This window comes from Cyprinus carpio, chromosome A12, assembly GCF_018340385.1.
Source record: "Cyprinus carpio isolate SPL01 chromosome A12, ASM1834038v1, whole genome shotgun sequence".
NCBI classification, from domain to species: Eukaryota; Metazoa; Chordata; class Actinopteri; order Cypriniformes; family Cyprinidae; genus Cyprinus; species Cyprinus carpio.
In genome coordinates this window covers 16,420,954-16,446,521 of record NC_056583.1, presented here as the reverse complement: position 1 = coordinate 16,446,521, position 25,568 = coordinate 16,420,954, and the positions used below count along the sequence as shown (strand labels likewise).

Here is a 25,568-nt window from a genome sequence, read left to right as displayed (position 1 = left end):
TTAACGTGAAGGAGACGGTAATATCTTATGTGTTCCATGAAAGAAACACCTTCTAAGTTTGAAACCTCGGTGGGAATTTTCATTTTTGGGTGAATTATACCTGTAGTTAATTCAAGACAAATTGGAGAATTTGGGTCTTGACTTGGTGAGGAAGTCTAGCGTGAGTTGAACTGAGGATGAAGTCAGTACGGAAGTAACAGAGCAGAGCACCCTCTCCTGTTCACCACTGAGAGAGACTCGGACAGGACGGTCGTGAGAGAGAGGTGAGGCGTTTACTCCTGAATTATCTGCGTTTTTAAAGTGTCTAACTTTAAATAGGAATGTTTGAATATTTCTTTGAGCTAAAGTCTGTTGTTATTCCGAAACCTTAAGCGCAAAACCGTCGGTGCAGCGGCTCTGGACGTTTAATATATTATAAGTGATTTTTTTTTTTTGTTGTTGTTGCCCTGTCTCGCGCGTTATTCCTGAACTGTAACAATGTATTGTCAATAGCAAAATTAAACTGCGTCATTTCATTTCACGCGTTAGAAGATTAATGTAACGAAAAAATGTTTGATTTATGTTCTCTGCATTAAATCGACCTCGTTGCTTTAAAAAAAAAAACAATGATGTGGATTTTATTAGATTAAATATTGGCGTAATCGACTTTACACTAACTTGTACATAAAAGTATGCAGTATGCACATATCTAAATTACGCTTAATATTAAACCAAAAGATTGCAGGATAATACAAATGAACCTACTGCAGTTCTCTGCTACGTGAGTGACGTCACTGCACAGGTGAGTCAGGGCGTTCCCTTTGTTAATAAATTAATGCTAATGATGCTTCAAGCAGCAAATACATTAAAACAATTTTTCATAACATACCAATGATGTATATGACTCTAGATGTCTCAAAAGGATGTTTTCTCCAAAATGTTTTGATGCGTGACAAAAGCTATACAAATGTATTGTCACAAACTACTTGTAATGAGTGATCTCAGGAGGAGGCTCCTAAATGCTGTGTGCTTTCATCCTCAGCTTCCCTTCTCATTTACTGTCACTCATGTGATTATAGAAGTGTCTAATGTTGCGCATGGGGATCAAGCAGCTGCATACACCTGTGTCTTGTCCATTAACAAGCATTGCCTTTTAAGCGCTGCAGTGCCAAATATATTTAGCGTGTTTAAAAATATCATACAACAGTATGAAAGCTGATGTAGCCTGCAACTCAAAAATATATTGATTTGATTAAATGGTTTTTAGTGCATTTATAGTGACACAAAGGTTGTTGGCAATGTGGGTTTCTATGCATGAAACTGTATAATGTTTTTTTGTTGTTGTTGTTGACTTTATTGTGGCCTAATAAACAAGACTATTTAGTTATTATTAGTGAAGGTAGAGGTTTTCAATTTGGGGTCCTCGGGGGCCTGCATGGAGAGTGTGGAATGATTAAGAGAAAAAATATTGAAATTCTTAAAAAGATAAATAAAAAAAAAAGTTAAAAGAATTTACATAAAAATATATTATGTAACTACCTTTTACATTTTACGATTGGGGTTCCTCACACAAGGACGGTCATATTTGAGGGTCTGTAGCATCCAAAATATTGAAAACCTCTGAATTAGGGCATCTTGGGTGAGGAGTTGTTCATAGATAAAGTAGGAAATAAACAAATTGAAAGCTTAAGCTTAGACCAGTAAGGAATGTATGAAATTGTGAATAAAGAAGAATTAGGAAGAGCAAAGCCAGAGCTTTTACTGTGCTGCTCTGGCCCTAGATGGCTCCACTTGTTACACAGACCGAGACGGGTTGTTAGTCAAGGTTATCGTATGGCAGGTTTTTGAGGTGCTCTAAAAGTCCAGATGATTATCAGCCTCAATGAAGGCTCTCTTAAATGTCACTTGAACAAGTGCTGTCTGCTTCCTGCTTTGCATTCACAAGCAGGAAATGCACCCTGTCAACATATTCTTTCTTTCAGAATGTCAGATGGCATTCCTAAAGAAATGTCTCTCAAACACATTTGAAGAAAAGATTCAACCGAATGCACACTAGCATGAATAGACTTATACTGGGAAGTCGTGGCCCATCCATTTTTAATTTAATAATAAAGTTTGGCTCTTAAAGATGTGAACTTTGACCTTAATCTCTGGGAATGTGGCACAGGATGATTTTGTGGCTGCAGGGAGACTTAATCTGAGACGAACAGTATCATGCTGTTTTCTCCACACATCACTGGGCTTTCCCTCCACAATTCTCAAAACACAGACGGGTAAACGATTAGTCTGATGTGATGACAGTTTGACTGGCTTAGACTTGAGCTTGCCCGCTACCAGGGGGACAGCTAGGAACAATGTTTGGGGCCCTGTAATGCCAACCCATTGGGCTCAGGTGGCCCACCCATTAAGATTTTGTCATGAGTCCCTTGAGTTGTATTGATGGTCTTGACTTCTGTCAGTCACGTTATTATGTATAAGGGAGCAGACTTTATAGATCACTGCTACTTCAGTCCCTCAGCCATTATTTGGTTGGGTTTGATCTCAAAATTTCTTTCCCATCTCGTGTTCCTTGCTTGTCCGACCAGTGCCTCTATGGGTCAATAAAAATTGCTGCCCCACTAACCTCAAGCCCACCAACCCTTACGAAAAAGAAGTTTATTCAAGTGTGCTATTAGTATACTTCTTTTAACCTAAAAATAGGAAAGTATGCTTTTAGTTTACTTTTTATGTACTTCTCAGAAATGGGCTTTATGTACTTCTCAGAAATATACTTAAAATGACATTTAAGTATACTTGACTTATACTTACAAAAAGTCTAAATATACTTGAACTTTACTTAAGTATACTTAATAAAATAAACTTGAAGTATACTACTTTTTGGTAAGGGAACTCATGAGTGAAATTCCAAGAAATCTTTCTCTTCCAAATATGTTTTCCCTGATAGTCTCACTCACAGCTGCTTTTCTCTTTGTTAGCATTCTCAAGCCTTTTTTTGGTACACTTGCTCAGTAGTTGGCCTCTTCAAAGACTTCCTGCAAGACTCTTTCCTATGTTTTAATTGATTCTTGTTTTGTTCACATTTCAGGGCTTAAAAATGTCCTCTAGTAACCGGCTGCATCTCCTTCTCATGTTCCTGTTTGGTCAAGGTAAGAGGAAGTGACTGAGCACTTGCCATTCAGAAACGTTATTTTATTTTAACAAATCCATAAAGTTTAATGATTCACAAGACATAAGCGTGATAAGATTTACATGAACAGTTTATATCAAAGAATCTATCAAAAATATTAAATGTATCTGTGTATTGTTAAAATATCTGGTTGGCATTTTAATATATATTTTATATATTTTAATAATATTTTCACTGGCCTAATATTAAAAGTAGTTGCTTTCAGCAGTGATTCAGAATGATTCAGATCTGTATTCACCTCCACCGTCAGTGGAATGAACCCATTAACATTTTGTGGCCTCATAATTTTGCCCTGACACCCCCAGCTCCTCACCCCACCCCGTGAGGTCCTACAGGTTTCTTAGGCCAAAGCCTGTAACCATGGCAAGGCTCTCCTCATGATGGCATAAGAGTTAGGAGACAATAGCACATGATTAAAGTATGTGATTCCTAAGCACACTCCGCTCCGCAGGAGCATTACGCAGACTCTCGTCTCTGCCCTGGGCTGTTCACATGGCCCCTGCCTCTCAATCAGCGTTTGTCTGCATGAGAGAGCATGTCGCTCTGAACCCTGTTCACTCGAGCGGCAAGCACAGGCCAGGACAGCCTGACCATTCTCTTCACATCCAGTGGGCGTTGCTGGAATGGATATCATCCTGATTTAGTCCCCTCTGAAGGGTGTTTAGTGAGTTTCATGCGGAGCTGTGTTTTAGGGCCGGAGGTCAGCACAGCTATCTAGAAATCGTTCTTAAAATACTCATTTGTGTAAGCTGTTGTTGACTTTGACAGTGCCTGAGGGAGTAAATGGGTCAGTAACACCAAAAACATGTCCAGGTCACATTTCACCTGAAAATGTTTTTAGGACCATTCAGATCTTTTGTGTTGTAGTGTATTTGCATTATTTTCATGACAATTCAGCACATTTTCATTACTGAAATTAATTATTCTTTATTATTTAAATTTATTTATTTATTTATTTATTGTGTGATTCTCTTAACATGTTTTCATAAAACTATTACAGTTAACTTAAAAAAAAATAAATAAAATCAAGCATAAATAACTGTAAATGTGGCAGTACAAGATATATTATTAGGGTGCATAAATGCAAGTTTTAATAATGTATCATATTTTTTTCTGTTAAAGCAATGGCAATGAGATTTTTTGCAATACATTTACAATACAAGGATTAGGGACGGTGCTTAATTGTTTTTAAATAACCTTAATGATCTTAAAAATAGGTTGTAAGCTTTCTGTATCTATTTTATTTATTTCGATTTTTGGGTGAAATATGACCCATTCTTAGCTGGTTTTATTCGTTCAAAAACTTTTAAAAACTAGTTTAAAAAATCTATTTAAAACAAAGAAAAGAAAAAAAATCTATTGAAGATTGTTTGGTAAGTCTACTAACTGCTATCTACTAACTCTGCTAATGGCAGTATCTCTTTCTTTATAGTTTGGTCCATTTCCTCTGTGCAAGAAATGCAAACGGATCTCGAAACCATTATGAAGATAAACGCTGCTGGAGAAAGTGAGTGCTGACTTTTTTCTTTCTCAGTCAGAAAATAAGTTAATAAATCCTCAAGCATTTACAAAGCAGCCCTGTAGTGGAGATGGACAGCATTGAAAATATTTCTAGAATAGAAAAAAACCCCAATCTACAGTACTGCCAATGAAATGTGTGAGAGAGTATACTGTGTTTACTTGTAAAGAGAGGGCTTAGTTTCATGTTGAATGTCTGAAGAAATGACTCCGCAGTGACACAGAAAGCCTGGGAGAGTTTGTGTATTTACTTGCCTATAATTTAGAGACACAGCTGCCTACAGACATTACCTAAATCATCATCTAGAAATTATATTTAGCGTTACAGAAAAACAATAGAAGTCTATGTTGTGTCCTCATTTGTAAAAGTGTGCATGCGCTGTTACAGACAGTGGCATGCCATCTGTCTAATCACCTTCTTTATGACAGCCGGCGGGTTCTAACATGACAGCTACATGCATTATAATTAAGCAGGTTGACTAGCACAAACTTGCTGTAATGTGTTTAAGAGCATTTATCCCTGCTAGAACATGCCACAGGTGACCTTTGAGCTGCTTAAGTGTGTCAAATACAGGCTAGTGTGTATGTGAACATGTTGTTGTTTTGCACCACCACTGTGTTGCTTCATGTGCCACTGTGTAAACCAGTCTGGACTTTCATAGACTAATGCTACACATTAGTGACAATTCAGTAGTTAATGATGGAGTTCAGATGGGTAAGCTTTGTGTTTTCTCCTGTGTGTGGTCAGTGATGCAGTGCTCCACAGCAATGGATATTCTCTTTGTGATGGATAGCTCTTACAGCGTTGGGAAAGGAGGATTTGAGCGGTCCCTCCATTATGTGTTGAAGCTGTGTGAGGCTCTCGATGTCAGCACAGTCAAGGTCAGATTGCATACAATCAGATTAAAGGACAAGTACTCCCAAAATTGAATTTTTTTAATTATTTACTCCCCCTTATGTTATTACAATCTACTCCCTATAGTGATTATGTAGTGATAAAAGCACCTCTATTAAATTTTTTTTTTTCAAGTGTACTTTTTAAAATAGTGTTAATTCAAGTAAATTTTTAAAAAATAGTTTATGACAAAACACCATTCATTACTGCATATGCAATAATCAAATGTGAATTATTATTAATAATAGTAAATACATTTTTATTATTTTCATATAAAGCTAGGAATGTACAGTAACACATAAGTCATATGAATTATCTTTTATGCTGTTTCTTTTTTTTATGTTTTAGAATATGACAGCCATTGATTACTACATAAAATAGCAAACAGGATTTGAACAACATGAGGGTGTACTAACATGAAAAAAATTGGTGTAAAAACCATTTTTACTAGGAAATCCACAAAGAAATCACAAGTAACAACATTTTGAAGTATAAGACTACAATACTGTTGACAGTATTTAAAGTAATTTCCTGTAAAGCATACTTCAAAATTATTAAAAAAAAAAAAAAAAATTAAGTGTATTCCTTTAAATTTTGAATGGCTGTTTTTGAAATTCTGGCATTGTGATGTCAAATAAAAACTTTGCTTCCTGTTTGTATGCATTCTCTGTTCTGGGCAGGTGAGAGTTGGTGTTATTCTGTTTGGTTCCACGCCCAAATTGGAAATCAGTCTAGACTCCTACAAGAGCAAAGAGGAGCTGAAGAAAAAGATGAAGAAGATCCACTATAGGTACAGAGAATGTAATCATTCTTACATTGTGATTGTTGATTGCAATTCCTAAAACAGTTTGCTAATCAACAGGCTAGCTAACGGTTAACGCCAATGTATGTATCAAGTGTTAGTTTATGAAGCATTAACACTGGAAAGAAGTCAAGCCGAGTTTGAATCAACCCAAAGATAAAGCTGCAGCCAGTGTGAATCTGAGAGTGCTGTAACTGGTTTAGGTTTCATCATGAGGGGTGCATTAAGGACACAGTGCAGTGAAGGGAACTAAAGGCTTCTGTGTTATCCTAAGACTTCCGAGGGGCCACTGTAGTTAAATTAATAAGAGAGCAGAGCAGAGGCAGTCAAAGAACAGTCAGACTGTCCTCTTCATTGTGCAGTGTTGATTGTGCTGCTGTTCTCCACAGTGAAGGTGTGACAAGCAACAAAGCTCATAAAGGCTTGAATATCATTTCACAGTGATGTGTGTGGCAGTAGTTTATTTTGATATTCTAGAGTCTCAGTTTTGTCTTAAAAATGCAATATGTTTAAAGTAAGTCTGTTTGTTTTTTTTTCTTGCTCAGAGGTGGAAGCACACAGACAGGTCTGGCTCTGAAGTTTGTTTTGAGGAAGGGGTTTTCCGGCGGACGCAATTCCACAGTGCCACGCGTCGTAATCCTCTTATCTGACGGAAAGTCCCAGGGGGCAGTGCAGCTGGCTGCCTCGGAGCTCAAGCTGTCTGGAGTGACTCTGTTTGGCGTGGGGGTCCGTTACCCTAGGTAACACATAACATTTACTTTCACTTCAATAATGGAATAAAACCCTCACATGTCTAATTACCTGCTTCACAAACTGTCAAGAACATCACCAGACCCCAAAATAATTTCTAATGAAATCAGAAGTTATATTTAGCTTAAAGGAAATGAAGCCTGTAAGATATTTTTATGTGGCAATATTTTCATGACAATTAAGCATTTTCACACCACATATTCACTACTTCAGTTAAAAAACCCTGCCCTAGAGTATCTCTTTTCATATCTATAATGTAAAAAATATTGGAATGTAATATATAATTATGTATATTATTTTCAATTTATTAATTGTATTAACTGTAGTCAACTGTAGTCAAAAAGTCTGTTATTTGTTGTACTACTTTCATTTTGTGCTGATTAAAGACTACAACAAAACAACACAAAACTGTGAATTACTGCAATAAGACTCCATATTAAAAATCTTGTGATTTACAAAAAAAGTGCCAATTTATTATGGAAATAATGTCAAAAAACACAACTAGTTTTCACTTTCATTATGCAATAAAGAAAAAATCTAAAAATATAAAATAAAGTAAAATCAGTAACACTTTACAATAAGGTTCATTAGTTAACATAAGTTAACTACAATACTTTAGTTAACATGAACTAAGAATGAACAATACTTTAACAGCATTTATTAATTGTAGTTAATGTTAATTTCAACATTTACTAATGCATTATTAAAATCAAAAGTTATGCTTGTTAACATTAGTTAATGCACTGTGAATTAACATGAACTAACAATGAATAGCTGTATTTTCATTAACTAACATAAACAAAGATTAATAAATACTGTAATGTATTGCTCATTGTTCATTCATGTTAGTTAATACATTAACTAATGGAGCCTTACTGTAAAGTGTTACCGAAAAATCGAAACTTTCATTGGCATAAAACAATTGAAAGTGGGGGAAAAAATCATATGAAACCATTATTAGCACCCCTAGGCAATAATTTGCCTCATTTATGTCATAATGAGGTTCCCCTCCATTATTAAATAAATAAAATTTTAGAATTAAAAAAAAAAGTTAGATTTGTGATTTTGTTTTTAATTTTATGAAACATAAAAATGATAAACATATCAGATTCTTTTTTTCATATTTACCAAAGGGCCTAATAATTCTGATCACAACTGTGTGTGTGTGTGTGTGTGTGTGTGTGTGGTATTTCCTTGTGCCCTTGTTAATACACACAGTCAGTAACCGTGATGTTATCAGATAGTAATACTGTGGTACTTTATATATAGTATATATACCATAGTACTGAGAGTAATTCTGTAATCTGTACTTTTTTGTTAGTGATTGTTCTGAAGCATTTTGCAGGGACAGGTGCTGTCATATTGTAAATGTTTTCAGCTCTATTAGTCAGTGAATTGATTTGCTGACAGCTTTCAGACACAGTAGTGGTGCACTGACAGGTGTGTTATTGTACACTAAAAGGCTGCTGACAGCCTGAATGTGTGTTGTTGCTGTTGGTTAGGCTGCAGATTGCATAATTCCTGTGTTCTCTCTTTACTTTAAGGCTTTATGGCAGCTTCCCAGCAGGTGCAGGAGAAAGAATGAATCTTAGTAGATAAACACCTTAATGGCCATGTATAACAGCTGGGAATTTATCAGTGAGGTGTTTTGGTGAATTACTGTGACGTTAGATGAATGAAACCCTTCAGGGTTCTTGCAGCACCATATGCTCTGGCATCTCAAAATTTATCGGCCAAATTTTACCGCACCATATGTTCTGTGTATAAATCGGTAATTGACTGTGACCTACACAAGTATTCAAAGGTTTGAGGTCTTAAGCAGTACAACTGTTTTCAACAATGATAATAAGAAGTAACATTTGAGCAGCAAATGAGCACATTTGAATAAAATCTAAAGGATCATGTGATACAGTAATGCCTGTTGAAATTCAGCTTTGTCATCACAGGAATGAATTACATCTTAAAAATAATTAATTGAAAACAGTTATTTTAAATTGTAAAAATATTTCAAAATATTAGTCTTTACTATTTTTTCATCAAATAAATTCAGTAAGAATAAGAGACTACTTTCCAAAACATGGAGAAAAATAAATCTTACCAACCCCAAACTTAAGTGCCAAATTTATTTTATAAGTAGTGCTTTTCACATTAACATACTGTATTAACTGCTAAATCATGCCTTGTCTTTCTCTCCTAAGATGGGAAGAGCTCCGTAAATTGGCTAGCAGCCCCTCAGACTCTTACGTATTCTTCGCGGAGCACTTCAGTGACGCTGTAAATGGATTATTCACCACCCTAACCACCTCATCCGTCTGCACTGCCGTTCCTTCAGGTAAAAACTCACCTGTGACTCAATCAACAGCACCACTTGGGTTTATGAACAGCGAGTAACGTTTCCTGTACTGTGATATCTGCAGGGTGTAAAGTGGAGTCTTACCCGTGTGTTCAGAAAACCCTGGAGACGGTCAAAGAGCTTCAGGGAAACTTTATGTGCTGGAAGGGGTCCAAGGGATACTTACCGTACACATCCCTCTGCCCTCATTACAGGTAAATGACATGGACGGAGCAAAACACAATGCTCTTGAGATGCTTTTGGCCTAATTGAAGTTTAACTATACTATGTTGAAATGACCAAAATGAACATTCTTAATGTGCATTGACTCCGTTACACTCCAGCATGGATCATAAGTCACAGAGATGCCTCAGGTCTGAGCTTGTGTTTGTATCGTATCACATTGTGTGTTTTTGTTCTTTTGAAGTGTCCGGGCTCATATTTAAGTTTCATGGCCTGAGGTGAATCTTAAAGGAGAATATTAACAGAAACATATGGCGTGAAACTGGTTTCATGTTGTTTTACAAACTTTTGACAAAAATAAGTAAATAAATAAAAAGGTTACTAATTGTATTATTATAATTAATTTTGAAGTTTCATAGCATGAGGTAAAACTAAGTTTATTAACAGAAATGTGTGGACTGAAACTGGTTTTTGCATCATCTTACAGGTATAACAAAGTTTACAGGCAACACCCTGTTGTCTGTCACAGAACTATATGTCCAGGTAAGAGCTAAGAATCACAATACTGAATAATGAATATTTAATTCCATTATCATTAGAATTTGAGGTATGTTTTTATTGTATTGAATACTGTAGGTAATATTATCTCATGTAAATATAGTGCATATTATCAACATATTGGCTGTTTGTAAGTAATAATAAAGTTTCTGCATAAATATTCTGCATCCCTAATCCTGCCCAATCCCTAAATTTAACAACTACCTTACTAACTAATAATACGCAGCAAATTAGGAGCTTATTGAGGCTAAAGTGGTAGTTAATGGTTTGTTAATAGCAAGAATTGGACCTTAAAATAAAGTGTGACCAAATTTGATTAACATTCTCTGTTCAGAACCCTGTGATTCTCAGCCCTGTCAGAACGGGGGGACGTGTATATCTGAGGGACTGGAGAAATACCGCTGTGAGTGTCCCGCGGGGTACGGCAGTGACCCCAATTGTGGTGAGTTCACATTCATGTGCTTCTCTTCCCACACTCCTCAGCATCTGATGAGCTGTTCCAGTCTCACGTTCACTGCGAGATGTGTGTGTGTTGTTTTGGTGGGTTTGGTTGGAGTGTGTGTGTGGGAGTTTTCATACACAGCTCATGGTCTCAGGTTACAGTGGGGGTCAGCTTTTGGGTGGGGTCATGGCTGAATGAAATATACCTCAGAGGTCTTATGTCCTACAGATGAAAGGGACACTCTAATTATGAGCTAATACCACTGTTTTTTGTTTTAGGTTAGAGTTGAAAGTCAGAAACCTTGCTTATGTGTTGCCTTGTGCAGTGAAATTTAACTATCAAATTCATTTCTTAAAAGACTTCAGTATGATTGATATACATACTGTATAATATTGCCAAAGCATCAAATAATAAAATAATGTAAATTGACCAACCACATTTGTTTTGGTTTAGTTTTTGTTTTTAAATATATGTTCTATTTAGGGTGGAATAAATTAATTATATTGCAATAATAGTGCCATAATTAAATAATGTCACAGCAGTCTCCAAAAACAATCATACAAAAAACGTTAGCATACAATTTTTCTTTAAAATGTGTGTAGACTTGGTTCTGACCACACAAACAAACACAGACATATTTTCAAGATGGGGGAGGTAGTTTCCTAAATGAGATACAGAGATAGAAGCCATCATCAGTCCACATGAGTTCCATTGTAACACTGACATAGAATCCTCCGGCCAATCAGAACGTGATGACACGCATAACCTCCTTCTGTCTGTTAGTATGAATGACATCACTGGCAGGGGTTAGACCAGATGACCCCACTTACCTGCAGAGTGAGAGATGGATCTTTTTGTTATTTTATGCTATTCATAAATGCATTTTTGCATGTGTTAAAGGGATAGTTCACCCCAAAACTTAAATTCTTTTAGTAATTACTCACCCTCATGTTGTTCCAAACCTGTAAGATTTCTTTGGGTGAACTATGCCTTTAATAATGGATAAAGGACAGTAGAGTCCTATTCTGTTCTCCTTTAACAATGTTGTGTCTCACATGATCTTAACTAAACTCTAAAATAAACATCAGATAATGAGATAAGTGGAATGTTATACATGTTCTTTAAATCTTAGAAAGGAATCCAAATGTATGTCAGTCAGAGCAGCTCTTAACCATGTCCTCTTTTTCCAGCTCCCATTCTAAGTTTTGACTGCTCTGTGGATGTGCTCTTCCTGCTTGAGGGCTCCTCTAAACTTACTTTGGAGGGTTTCTTGCACTTCAAATCCTTCCTGAAGCGTTTCATGCAGGCTGTACTGAGTTCTGACACCCCTGTGAAGATGGGGTTGTCCCAGTATGGAAACGACGTGAAGATCGAGGCCAAAATTGGGGACCACAGAGACCCGGTGAAACTGATCCAGGCTGTTGAGGGCTTGGAGTATCGGGGTGGGCAGGCCAAGGCTGGAAACGCCCTTCACTACGTCACACGCCACGGCTTCCAGAGCACACCCGTGTTCGCCGACATTCAGGACGACCTGCCGCGAGTGGTAGTGCTGCTCACAGGAACGCCGTCAGTGGACCCTGTGATAGAGCCAGCGAAGTACGCACGGGACAGGGAGATCTTCATCATCGGTGTAGCGCCAGAAGAGATGAGGGCTGAAATAAACAACATCACTGGGAACCCCCAGCGCACCATCAAATACCAGTCACCCGACAGATTGAGCGCAAAGATCCCCGAACTAAGAGCCAAAATTTGCAGTGTCGACAACCAGGGTAGATATCTCAACAATTCTTCTTTTTAACCACTGTAAAGTCCTCAATAAAGTCCTGAAATTGTTGTTCCTTTGTCATTATTTACATGAAATGTTTAGCAGAATGTCCTAACTTTTCCATTCAATGTAAGTGGATAGTGATACTGCCAAGTGCCAAAAAGGACTTACATCACCATAAAAGTAGATTGTATGTCTAGCACTAATCTCGTCTACAAAATTACTGACAACAATGTACAATAATAAAGAGTTATTTGATTTACTCAGTGATAATGAAGATGATCATTTGAATCATTATGATAAATTCATCAATCTAAATCAAAACATAATTCTGCTGAAAGAAAAAAGATAAAAATAACCCCAGTACAAAGATATTGACAATACACTTACAGTTTTTTGAAGAAGATAAATCTAGAAAGAATATGATTTTCGAATAATTCATTTATAATCAGTAATCAATGGGACTGACCGAAGTTTCTCGGGGAACACCAAGGTTTTGCGAGCAATGGCAAAAGTTTTGAGAGGGAATGCAAAGAATTTTTGTGGGAAAGTTTCTTGTGTGAATGAATGCAAAGTTTCTCAGGGTTAAGCAAAGGTTTTGAGAAGAACCACAAATGTTTTTCAAGTGAATGCAAAGTTTTTGGGGGAACACAAAGGTTTTGCAAGTGAGCACAAGTTTCTTTGGGAAACAAAACTTTTGTGAGCAAACACAAAGTTTCTTGGGGAAACGCAAAGGCTTTGTGAGCAAAAACACATTTTGAAAATGTATTAATGTTTTTCAAGTGAACATCTAGGTTCTTGGGTGAAAAAAAAAGCTTAAGCATTGAAACTTTTTTTAACTATTATACTAAAGTCATTTTTTGTTTTTGCTAGGCTGTCTGGGTCAAGCTTTGGACCTTGTTTTTGTACTGGATGCCTCCAGTGGTGTAGGAAAGGACAATTTCGTCCACCTTCAAGACTTTGTTCGGAGCACCTCAGTGCAGTTCGACATCAATCGTGATGTGGCTCAGATGGGACTGGTGGTTTATGGGAGGCGGCCCGTCACGGTCTTTGACCTGGACAAGTATGACTCGGGCTCCGCTGTGCTGAAGGCAGTGGGAGACGCTGCTTTTCTGGGTGGGAAGGCCTCTACAGGTTCAGCCCTGCTCCATGTGCTCTCCCAAAGCCTGACGGTGGGGAAAGGAGCACGGCCTGGAGTCAACAAGGCGGTGGTGGTACTGACTGATGGGACGGGTGTGGAAGATGCAGCAGTGCCCGCCCAGAAGATCCGGGATAGTGGAGTGTCAGTGTTTGTGATCGGCATCGGGGACATACATCAGGAGGTTCTCTTCCGCATCGTCGGCTCTGAGGATCACATGATCTCTGTACCTTCATATGATGACCTGAAATACTCTGAGGATGTGCTGGTACAGATGGTGTGTTCAGGTAATGAGCTGAATCAATGAGTACAAATATTCCTCTCTGAAAGCATTTTTTTCATCTCTGATGTATTTATAGTCATGTGTTGCTCTCAGGAACTTGATCCTCTTTCTGCAGATGTGAAAAAACCTGTTAACCTGTGCAGTCCAAACCCCTGTATGAATGATGGCATCTGTGTGCTGCTGAAAGGCAGCTACCGCTGTGAATGTCATGGCCGGAAGGGTCCACACTGCGAAACACGTCAGTACCAGTAACTACTAATTAAACCAAGTTCAATTCTTGGTCCTTTCCCATCCTGTCCCCTTTTCATTTCCTATCCAATCTAACTACTTTAATATTTAAGGCAAAAAAGGGCAAAAAAATGTCTAAATATTCCAAGTTATTTTAGTAATTTAGTCATTACAGTGTACAAGCAGCAAGATCATTTCATAATAAATAACATCAATTCTGCAAAAAAACTAAACACTTTATTTATGTCTAAATATCCTTACATTTAAAGTAAACAAGTGAAAAAGAAAATAATATACATATATTTTTGTTGGTTTTGATTGCTTCTATTGTCCTCAAATTTGTAAGTCGTTTTGGATAAAAGCTTCTGCATAATGACTAAATGTAAAATACTGATTAAGAAACTGATTGTTTGCAGTGTAAATCCTGATTATTTAAACATGATGTAACATGGCTTCACACATCTGCTTATGTCAGTGCTCAATATGATTTGTCCATTTTTCTGTGCCTGCCGGATGGGTCATAGTTTTGGTGTTTTTAGAATGGACAAGGGGTTGGCAGGGTATGTTTAAGTGTTTTGATTTATGTATTTTCATGAACTTGTTTTTCAGGAAGCAGAGAGAAGCCATCCAGAGGAGATCTTCCTAAACCTGCAGGTCTGAGGCGCCGTCAGCAAAAGAGTGAAAAAGAGCTGTTGCAGCGCTATAGGGAGCACCGCGGGAGACACGTGTCCCCGACACAGCACAGATAAAGAGAAAACACTCACAGAGACAGAGCCTAAGCTCAGCAATGTGAGTTACAAGTCATCTTAAATTCACATTGACTTAAGATGCTGATGAACATGCAATCCAGACGACACTTCAAACTGGATGTGTATCTGTCCATGAATTTTGTACATGCTATTAGTGACTTAAATGAGGATTTTTTAAAGTTTTTTATTTGTGGTCGATCTTAAGGGGTTTGAAGCTGTTTGTATTGTTTAATCAGCACTGAAAACCCTTTATGAACATGTATTCTGTCTAAGATTTGGACCTGCTTGTGATCTGTCATATTGAAAACTCCTTGTTACAGAAAGCCTCATGTTAGAGGCTTACATTTTGACCATATTTATTTTGTATTAACTACAGTGGTGCATTTGTCTATTGTAAAGCTATTAAAACTTTTCCAGAACTTTTAGTCTAACTCAAATACTTTATAGTATTTTAGTGTTGTCTTGGTGCCACCTACTGGAGAAAATGCAGTTTTCTTTAATTTCAAAGCAGGATGCCTGGTTCTCATCTATTGGTTTTGCATAATTATGAATTGTTGTCAGTACAAACTTTTATTTGAATAGAAAGTGCATGTTTCAGCTAGCGTACAGTAACAAATCAAAAACACTGAACGGATAGATAATATATATTCACATCTTGGTTACCAGCATACATGAACCAAGCTACAATGTACCAAATGGCTGATTTACGGTTTTGAATCAATGTTTCAATCTAAAAATAGTGGTCCTCAAAGCTTTTTGGTCTCTTTTCAAGCTTGTGAAACATCCATCAAATAATGTGCACACCACTGGAAGAGTTATTTCAGTTATTCCCTTCCTTTCTCTTACATAAAAATGACTTGTATAGATTTAAAATCTATTGTCGTCCAGTGGCGTTATTTGGCAGGGAACAGAAAATATTGTCTTGGATTCAGCTGCCTGTGTGTACCCAGTACCATCTCAACCTCTGAATGCAGAGAAGCAGGGACTAGTGGAGGCTGCTGTTTCAGAGGGGCGGAGCCTGCAGGTCATTGGACGCACCCTCCTCTCTCTCTCTCTCCTTGCCTAAAGCATTTGGTTTAGCAGTCCTTTGAGCTTTGGCTAAAAAGTCCATTTGCGCTGTCTGTTCCCTTCCACTAGGTTGTGGATTTTTTCTCCCATTCCTGCAGAGAGAGAATGACATAAGCTCAGACAAAAACAGAATATATATATATATGGAATACACTTGTGGTGGTAATGGTTTCAGATAGTAATACCATTGTAACTTGGATAACCATATTGATATACCATTATTATATATACACTACCGTTCAAATGTTTGGGGTCAGTAAGCTTTTTTCAAATAAATTAATACTTTTATTCAAACAAGAACGCATTAAATTTATCAAAAGTGACAAATTTTGTTACAAAAAAAAAAAATTCCATTTCAAATTAGTGATGGGAGAAACGAACCATTTCGAAGCTTCGAATCAATTGAACAAATTGATCCCTAAAATGATTCACTGTTTCGAAGCACTCGAAACACCACACGCTGGTGACGCCTACTGGTCAAAACTGTGTAAATGCAACAAAAACTCAGACCAAAACATGCATAAAATCAGCTTTTACAAACCCAATGAAAACGCTTTCTTGAAAGTATATTAAATGCAATCAAAATAATAAAATACCCTTAAAAATGAAGTGTCTGTATAATAGGCCTATGCGTCTTTAAAATAATTATTATTAATTTGCAAGGGCTTGTTTTGTTTGTTTTATGGACAGCTTGTCTAAACAGGCCAGTAAGAGAAGTAATAAACTACTACTCATCTGTTTAATTACACAAATGTCTCATTAAAAATGTCTACAAAGTGATCAACCTGATCCGAAATCTTATAACCATAGACGCTGATGCAGTGGTGAACTATTGAAATTTTGAAACGATTTGAAACAGTTATAATGTAACAAAGCTTTGTTTACTGAAATCACGTGACTTTGGTATTTTGATAGGTGCTCTGAACCACTGTTTCGAAACAACTGATTCGCAAATGTTCCGAAGCTTCATGAAGCAGTGTTTCAAAAGCAGCCTTCACTATTTCAAATAAATGCTGTTCTTTTGAACTTTCTTTTCAAAGAATAATGACAAATGGCTGCTGAAAATTCAGCTTTGCCATCAGGGAATACATTTTAAAATGAAATAGAAAACTATAAAAATATATTTTTTATATTTTATATTGTAGTAATATTTCACAATATTACGTTTTTACTGTATTTTTGACCAAATAAATGCAACCTTGGTGAGAATTAGAGACTTTTGTCAAAAACATTACAAAATCTTACCAACTCCAAACCCTTTATTGATAGTGTATCTACCATTATACACATGGTACTTTAATGTACTTTAAAGAATGCCAGGGAATTATCCAATAAACATGTTAATTAGTACTTTTCTGTGTACAGTTGCTTTGATTGAGAAATGTATTTCTATAAATCATAAATGTTAAATTATCAACAAGTTATCAAAAAGCTAAGCTCTCTATTAGGACTATGCATGCACAAGTGGACTCTGACCTTGGCCTTCTGCAGAACCTTTCCTTTGCTGGATGCCTTGGTGGACATGGGTCGGTTCTTCAGCGCTGTGGCGGAGTTGATGGGTGAATCTCCATTATTGGTGGTGCTGATGGGTGTAGTTGGAGCAGGGCTGGATACAGGTGCTATCTTGGGCTAGAATACACAACAGTATAAGTTTTGAAACACTAATGCTGCCTTTATTTGATCAAAAATACAACACAGTAAAAACAATAACATTGTAAAATATTCTATTTCTATATATTTTTAATTTCTAAAATTCTGATTTGCTGTTGTCATACTAACCGTTGAAGTTTCTAGTAGACTGCTATCTACCGTGGTGCCCAGTGTAAAGGGTCCTGCTTCTACTTTTCTCAAATTCTCCTTCACCTCCATCAGGCTAAGCTCCACCTCCACTCGCCGGCGCTCCGCTTCACGACACGTCTCCTCCATCTGCTTCAGACGAGCCTCCAGAGACGCCTGCTGAGTGGGGTCTATGAACCATAATCAAAAGCATTTACATGTAGAGTGACATTGTGGTGTTGTAGTATGTCATAACTAACAAGTAATATATATAAAATGGCTAATTCTAAAGAAAATAATACAAAGTTGGAACATCATGAGGGTGAGTTAATTATGGTGTTCTTGTGGCTCAGTTGTAGAGCATTGTGTTAATAGTGCAAAAGGTTGTTGGTTTGATTCCCAGGGAACACATTTTATGTTAGCCTGAATGCACTGTAAGTTGCTTTGAATAAAAGCGTCTGCTAAATGCATAAATGTAAATAAATGATCGAAACACAAATATTTCCAAATATCACCATTATGTGGCGGTGCAGTACCTTGGCAGGAGCTCAGCTCCTCTTTCACCTCTCGTCTGTCTTTCCTCAGAGTGGCCAGAGTGTTTTTAACCTCCTCTCTCTCTCGCTCCAGCCGGTCTCTCTCGTCTGTGTAAAGCCGCACATCGGCCTCCGTCCTGTTCTTGCCTAATTTCACCTCAACTGACCCCGGGCCTGCTAAACATGAGGGAATGTGTAGGAGCTTTGAGCCATGACCTACTTTCAAATACTGAAGGTATGTTCACTTGAATGCATGGGTGGGAAGAGCACAGCAGGGTAAATAAATAAAAGTTTTACAATTGATGGATTTACAATCACCTGCTGGAGAGAACTTGAGTTTATCGAGAAATCTGTCCGTGCTGGCAGCTCTTCCTCTGGAGGTGGGCGGAGTCTGGGGCGTCTGTGCAGACGTCTGGGGTAGGGTTTGTGTTTGGGATAGCAGTAAGGTGGGAGAGGCCCTTTTTTGTCCTTCCTGACTAAGGAAACTGATTCTATGAGTCTGGACAGGCAAATTCGGGGCTGGAGAGGGGTCTGTGTCCACTCTAGGAGCAACAGGTGGAGGGTCGAGGTTCTCTGTGCTGCTCGGTAATGAGGTTTCTCTTGTTTCAGTCTGTTTTAGAAATGAATTGTATAGAAGGATTTAAACATTTGTATTAAAATATGTGTATATTTAAATGTTTTTGTATAAAATTTTTGCTAAATAAATATCTGTATTTTGGCACTAACAACATGGATTTATTTACCAGGGAATGCATGTACTGGCTAAAATGTATATATACACTATCTAAACTAAAAGTTTGGGGTCGGTACGTTTTTTTAAATAAATTATAAAGCAAGAATACATTAAATGTCTGAAAAAGTGACAGTAAAGACATTTATTACGTTGCAAAAGATTTCCATTCAAAAAATACAAAGTCAATTTAAAGAAGCGAAACATACATATGCTCAAGTCTAGATCTATTAACATGCATTTTCCATTTTATAATGTTAACCTCTTTAGAGTGTAGATGATCATCCGGGGGAGCAGATGAGGGACTGGGCTCTGTCTGTGCTGTGTTGGACGTATGAGGTGACACTCTGCCCGAGCTCGTGTGCAGGAAGGAGCGAACCGGGACCAGATCCAGATACACTCTATCCTTCTCATTCTCCTGGCTGTTTGCTGTTCCCTCCTCACTGCCATTCTGAACCTCTTGATCCTCCTACAGCCAGGGAGAGTAACAGTATCAGAAAAACATTATTGAAGTTGGATGGCCAGCAGGGTTACAAAAACACAACACTGTCACAGTAATGACTTCCTGTAACTCGTATTATTTTTGGCTGAATGCTTAGTGAATCTTCCACTATCCTGAGTCTATGACACAACTATATGAATAAACACAACTGCATGAAAGTGGGTGGCGTAGATTTACGACAAAAGCATGGCAAGAGTGTCCCACCCACCTCCTGTTCGTTCTCCATGGATGCCACATCATCGTATATGTCATCACAAGTATGGGGGTCTGACGGAGGGCTGTCTGTGTATGTGTTGGGCTCTGAGTACCTCCTCTGCATTAGACTGACAAATACAAACAAATCAGGCTCCAAAATCTCAAAAAAGAAATCAAATCTATATCACATCACTATGAATATATTTCACAAGTCATATGGGACATTTAAGGTGTTTTTTTTTTTTTTTGGAAGTTTACGGTCTCTGTTCAAATGTTCTCCTTTTGTGCACCATGGAAGAAATCCATGCTGGTTTGTGACAACACGAGGGTGAGTAAAAGATGACAACATGTTTATTTTTGTGTGAACTATTCTTTTTTTAATAACAACTGAAGTAGCTTACTACATGGACGTCCTGGCAGCGTTGACAATACTGGATATTCTCTCAGAGTTCACATAATCATAGGTGAGATCTTCCGGGTCTGTTTTGGTGCCTGTCTGTGACAGTATGAGCCCGAGCCAGTGGCCCATATCAGCGGAGGATTTAGCCTGAGAGGAAAGAGAAGGATATTTGATCATCTATACCCCCCCTGAGATATTCATATTCCTTAACAGGTGCAGCTAGGCCTGGTCAGCTAGGCCTGATCTGCAAATAGGTCAGTTTGCACACTGACTTCATTCTGGCCTGAAGATGGCAGTCTCGAAGTTTATATTGGATCCTCACTATCCCATGAAGGAATTTTGAGAACTTACCATTTTCCCCCTCTGTGTTTGTTTACTGAGAAGTGTCTTACTGAAAACTGATGATAAACAACTCAAGAATGAGGTCAGGAAAAGTTTATGAGCAGTAACTCAAAAGAGATACTGTACAGTACACAAAGACATACAAATACACTAGCATTCAAAAGTTTGGGGTCTGTAGTTTGTTTTTAAAGAAATTAATACTTTTATTCAGCAACGATGCATTCAGTTTACATAAAAGTGACAGAAAAGACTTATTACAAAAGATTTATATTTCAAATAAATATTTTATTTCAAGAAAATCTATGGCTGCTGAAATTTAAGCTCTGCCATCATTGGGAAAAAAATATATTTTAAAAATATTAAAATAGAAAACAGTTAAATTGCACAAATATTTCACAATATAAGTGTTTTTGCTATATTTTTGGTCAAATAAATGCAGCTTTTTTTTTTTTTGAGAACAAGACAGATTTTTTTTCTTGTAATTATTCTTACTATTGTATTGTTTTTAATCTTTAGTGTATATAACTTGGAAGCGTACATTGTTTGTGTAGCACATAAATATTAGCTGTGAATCTTACAAAGCTGTATACACCAGAATTAACTGAAGAGAGGGGAGTTCTCAGAAATCTCATTCAGGCTGTTGGACTGATGCCAAGATACATGAGAGCATCAGAGAGTGAAACTGGGAAAAACTGTGGCTCATCATGAGAGTGTAAAGAATTACTAACCAAAAAACTTCCGTTTTACTGTAGCTCTTAACAAATAATTGTCTTATACAGATGTTTTACGCAACCAACTTTGGAAGATATTCCGAGTTTTGTTTGAAATAGTAGCGAGCAAGCTACATGACAAGCTATTTATAGCTGTATTTTCTGTTTGTTTCCTGTCAAATATTATTGTTGGATGGACATAAATGTACAAAATCTATTGAGTGCTTTCTGTATGCCTGTTCATGACTGCTGTTCTGTATTTTTTTCATGAGTTTTTGCTGTACTATTATATACTTTATTATTTCCCACAGTTATTGCGATATCTCTCAGATCTCTATATACAACATAGAAAAAGATGAACTGTGGCCTTACAGGTCAATCAGATGATCACTTCCTATCTAAGTGGTTGGAATAAGCTACACAGTCAAAAGTCTAGCTATGGATGACTAGTTAGTGAGGAACTTCATTTCCCTCTACTCACTTCTAGGGTTGCGAGCTCCTCTCCATCCATTTGGAGGCGGAATGAATACAGGTGCTCAGGGCTGGGTTCTGGCAGGACCATGCACCCCTCCAGAGACAGTGGATGCTGGGCCACTTTGTTCTTGCTTTTGTCATTGTAGATCCAAAGTTGCCTGTCCTTCACCGAGCACCACCTGCTTCTCCACTGTGTGTTTACCAGGATGTTAAGGTAGCCTGGAACAAAGAGAAGGTGATGAAAATGGTAGGTTGTGTTGGAGTTTAAAAACGTATACACTAAATATATTGTTGACTGGTTACCTGATGTATCCACATTCTTCTCCGCACTTTCCAAAGAGGAAACCTTCTTTTTTCCAATGTTCATAAGGTTACTAAACTTGCCGTATTTCTTCTTGACTAAAGTTTACATGACAATTGAAAGGTAAATATTATACACATAATTACAGTAATACAGCTAGTACAGTATTAACAGTAATATTGTAAAATCTACTCTGGAATTCTACTCTGGAAGTGCCTGTTGAGGTGATTGCTACCCCATTTCTAATTTTCATTATGCATTTTCTATTCTTATATCAATGTATTTCTATTTAAAAAAATAAATTGGTATACAAAGTTATTAACGCAATGTATTGATGCTGTATGCAACTTAAGCAACATTCTGAGGTGACATCCATCTTCAACGCTACCAGTTTAGACAATTTCAAGTCACTTCCAGTGTAGTCAAGCAAACAGACACCTAAAAGAATATCTGTAATAGCCCACTCTCACCATCTTTGCTCTCCAGGTTCTCTGTGTGGCTGTCTGTGCTGCTTCCACTCTCAGATGCCACTGAGTATCTCTCACTCTGCTCACCCTGCCAGAAAGGGCAGAACGTTTAAGCTTAACATAATACAGTGGCTATTTTATGAAAAATTCCCCCTAAAATTGGAGAGAGTTTCATACATAAATCAATCAGGGAATAAATCTCAACCTATCATACCTTAGTACAGATATGTGTTGGAGAATCGGTTACATCAGCAGATCCTGCAGTATTTTTCGGACAAATTTCTTGGATAACCTTGATAAAAGATGAAAGGCTGTAAACTATGTCCGCACAAACCGAACACTGATTATTCCTCCATATGGGCCAAACCCCATTGTCCCTCACCTTTAGCCATTGTTCAGCCTGCTCTTTGCTCTGCAGTCCCAGGACGATGGCTTCTCCACCCAGTGGGGTTATTTTCAGTTTGTGTTCTTTCCTTTTGGTTTGTTTCTCTTTGTAGACAACACTGCAGCCCAGCAGACTTATATCCAGCAGTGGAGTCTGATCCTTTGAACTTTTGTAGCACTGAACACAGTTGCATAAAAAATAATAATAATAATCAGTTTTGAAAATAATATAAAATTCCTAATAGAACTTTATTAAAAATGTGGACATTCCACTTGTGCTAAACGTAATCTTGTAAGGCATCTGGCAAATGCATAAATGAAAATGTTAACTGTAAAATGTTTTCTTTTTAAATGTGACATTTTTGAGGATTTTGTATGGGTGGGACTTGATTTTTTTCCACTGGAAATCGACTAGATCATGAAAAGTTCCATGACAGGTGGATGAAGGGTAGGGCTTGAAAATTTAGAGGTCAAATATTGTTTTCTTAATAATGATGTGCAACAGTAAACTATGCACAGGTAGACCAGAAATGTGTATTAAGAAAGTAAATATGGTATTTTTTTACATTTTATGTTGACTGAATGGTCAGTTTGCAATACATATGAAACATGTAAGTAAATTACTACTACGATCATATGTAAACGCTTGATTTCAAACAATGGAATTTGTGTAAACATTCATATCATAGATCAGCTATGGGTGGGAAATGGGTGTCACCGATTTAAGCAATGATGTCACATACCAAGAGACGATGTTCACGAATAACACACAGCTGTTTGGCCCACTGGCCAAGCCACTTTTTCCTCCAGAGGAAGGCACAGATTTTGGCATCTCTCATTAGCTCGATGGATGCCTCGGGAGACGGCCACTGGTGCTGCGCAGTGGACTTACCCTTCGTCACTTCTTCCTCATCATAGGACTCGTACGAACTGCTCACTGGTTCTGTATCTTCTGTAAATGCGAAAAGTGAGAAATTTATGAATCAATAAGCAAAGAAGGTGAGACTGGTGATAGTCTGATTGTTCGTTGCACTCGGACAAAAGAAAGTAAAATCCTCTAAATAGCAAGTAACTCCCTGCAAATTCTACTGAATTCAGTATTGTTTGAGAATACATCAGAATTGTAAAAGAATAGTTCAGAAAAATGTTCAGTTTTTTCAGTCCTGTATGAATTATTTCAAAAGGAACAAGATGAGGATTAGTTAATTGGGACATGGGGGTGGGGGGGTTATTAAAACAAAGTTATGTCTGGATAAAAGTTTTTCTGAGAGCTTGGGGAGGACAGAGAAGTCAAGAGTATGTCCGGTATTCTCCAGCAAGCACATGCAAAGTTTGCAGACTTAATCCTGGTTGCATTAAACAATGAGGCTTTCTCAGAGCCGTGCACTTCACCGCAGCCAATAAAGTTAGTTTTGTTCGTTTGTTTTTCTCTCCTGAGAAGAAACAGAGATAGATACCCTGAGTGATCACAGCATAGACCACACTGTTTGAGGTTTCTATGCACTTCCTGACCCCTGTGATGATGGCAAAGCACCCAAAATCTACAGAAACACAGGAGGATACTAAAAGGGGAAATGCAATACAGGAGGAAGAGAAAAAAAGATCAGGTGAGAAACTATAGATAGTGAAACCTAATGTGGCTTACATGTCACATGAAAGAAACAGGAAGAGTAAATACGTTTTAAACTCAATACTGATATTTTGGCCTGCACTAAATATTTGTGTCTTGTGGTTTTCATGCAACCAGCAGCACCATTGCTTGTATTATTTTAGGGCTTCATCACTGTCAGAACGTATCCAACTAAAAATTCACTTCACTCAACCTAAACCATGAGGTTTGGCTTGATATCAGATGCACATCCTTTGTGTGTTGATATTACACAGCACAGCTGCATGCTAATGCCTCTGTATCCTTTGACCAATAAGAGACGTCATCTGCCAAAGAATATTGTAAATGATTGTCCCCTCGCTGGGCTGAACTCTGCAACCCCAGCCAAATGCCCCATCACTTTTGGCCCCATTTCCTGGGCTCACGGTCAATGTTCCGTCACTGCGTGTCCAGTGCCAGAGTACCGGTTACCGCTGAACAAAGACCATCTCTGTTTTCTGAGCTCCTGCCCGCAGGCTTCTCTGTATCACAGTAAAGCTGTGGACTACAGTGGGACAAAGCTAAAACAGAGCATTTAATGACCACAGGTTACCTCTCATAGGACAAATGCAATGAGAAGTCACAAATCACTAACCTAATCTTTGGAAATATCCTTTTTTAACCAAGTTATAAATGGCTTGACATGAATGGCAATGTAAAGAATAAATAGTAGAAGATCATTTCTATTTAGGTCAACTTTGGACCCAATTCAAGACGTACCATTGGTGCTTATAGGATCATAGGGTAGTGGGTCTTCATAGTAACTTTCAGGCTCTAAAGACGCAGGAGCAGGAGGTGGTGGAAGAGGAAACGGCTCCCTTCCCATGTTGCACTGAGATAAAAAGAATGAGAAAAAAAGAGAAAGATATTATAATTATGCCATCATACTGATTATTTGATGGAATTATAATTCCACGTTTATGATATTCCTACTGAAAATGCTGTTATATGTTGGATGCTGGTCTCCTGTATGTGAATTTGCAATCAACTGTTCAGAGGTGGAGCAAATTAATATATTTTAATAAATGTAAATGTAAAGAAAAATTATAATAATAAAATACAAAATATGAATAATGTAATTTTTAAACAATTGAATTATTGATATGAATAAAGTATGAATATGTTATAAATTCTTGCACATTATTAATATATTATAAATTATAAATAAAATTACACCAACACACACACATATACAAATAGATTGATAATTATTTATTGCTATTAATAAT

The 25,568-nt window shown here is 37.4% G+C and overlaps 2 protein-coding genes across 3 annotated transcripts in view; one reads left to right on the top strand and one right to left on the bottom strand.

Annotated features, from left to right (window-relative positions):
* The first annotated feature begins 77 nt into the window (after positions 1–77).
* Positions 78–15,228, top strand: LOC109099662 (von Willebrand factor A domain-containing protein 2-like). Its single transcript, XM_019113193.2, has 14 exons — positions 78–263; positions 3,065–3,125; positions 4,599–4,673; positions 5,433–5,566; positions 6,260–6,369; positions 6,927–7,121; positions 9,330–9,463; positions 9,549–9,678; positions 10,134–10,189; positions 10,539–10,646; positions 11,837–12,415; positions 13,285–13,836; positions 13,948–14,070; positions 14,670–15,228. The coding sequence occupies exons 2-14, from the start codon at positions 3,074–3,076 to the stop codon at positions 14,807–14,809; spliced, it is 2,388 nt and encodes a 795-aa protein (XP_018968738.1). The 5' UTR covers positions 78–263; positions 3,065–3,073; the 3' UTR covers positions 14,810–15,228.
* A 207-nt stretch (positions 15,229–15,435) lies between these two features.
* The window catches only part of LOC109099664 (actin filament-associated protein 1-like 2), a 32,835-nt gene continuing 22,702 nt past the window's right edge, over positions 15,436–25,568 (bottom strand). Inside the window, exons 5-19 of one of the 2 annotated variants that reach the window (XM_042767834.1) lie at positions 25,060–25,171; positions 23,435–23,643; positions 22,690–22,869; positions 22,522–22,599; positions 22,311–22,395; positions 21,843–21,938; positions 21,547–21,758; positions 20,015–20,160; positions 19,627–19,741; positions 19,179–19,385; positions 18,505–18,796; positions 18,190–18,360; positions 17,657–17,844; positions 17,354–17,506; positions 15,436–15,969 (exon numbers count right to left, since the gene is read on the bottom strand). In XM_042767834.1, the coding sequence (XP_042623768.1) occupies positions 15,943–15,969; positions 17,354–17,506; positions 17,657–17,844; positions 18,190–18,360; positions 18,505–18,796; positions 19,179–19,385; positions 19,627–19,741; positions 20,015–20,160; positions 21,547–21,758; positions 21,843–21,938; positions 22,311–22,395; positions 22,522–22,599; positions 22,690–22,869; positions 23,435–23,643; positions 25,060–25,171 (2,271 nt within the window). In that variant the 3' untranslated portion in view covers positions 15,436–15,942. Of the gene's footprint in view, positions 15,970–17,353; positions 17,507–17,656; positions 17,845–18,189; positions 18,364–18,504; positions 18,797–19,178; positions 19,386–19,626; positions 19,742–20,014; positions 20,161–21,546; positions 21,759–21,842; positions 21,939–22,310; positions 22,396–22,521; positions 22,600–22,689; positions 22,870–23,434; positions 23,644–25,059; positions 25,172–25,568 lie in introns of both variants that reach the window. The other variant, XM_042767833.1, reaches the window with a different exon arrangement.

What these genes read in the sequence shown, in the direction of transcription:
- LOC109099662 (XM_019113193.2), top strand. Translation starts at nt 3,074, where the DNA reads ATGTCCTCTAGTAACCGGCTGCATCTCCTTCTCATGTTCCTGTTTGGT. An exon ending in TCGATGTCAGCACAGTCAAG is followed by an intron (nt 5,567 to 6,259) that starts GTCAGATTGCAT and finishes TGTTCTGGGCAG; the next exon opens with GTGAGAGTTGGTGTTATTCT. An exon ending in TTGCAGTGTCGACAACCAGG is followed by an intron (nt 12,416 to 13,284) that starts GTAGATATCTCA and finishes TGTTTTTGCTAG; the next exon opens with GCTGTCTGGGTCAAGCTTTG.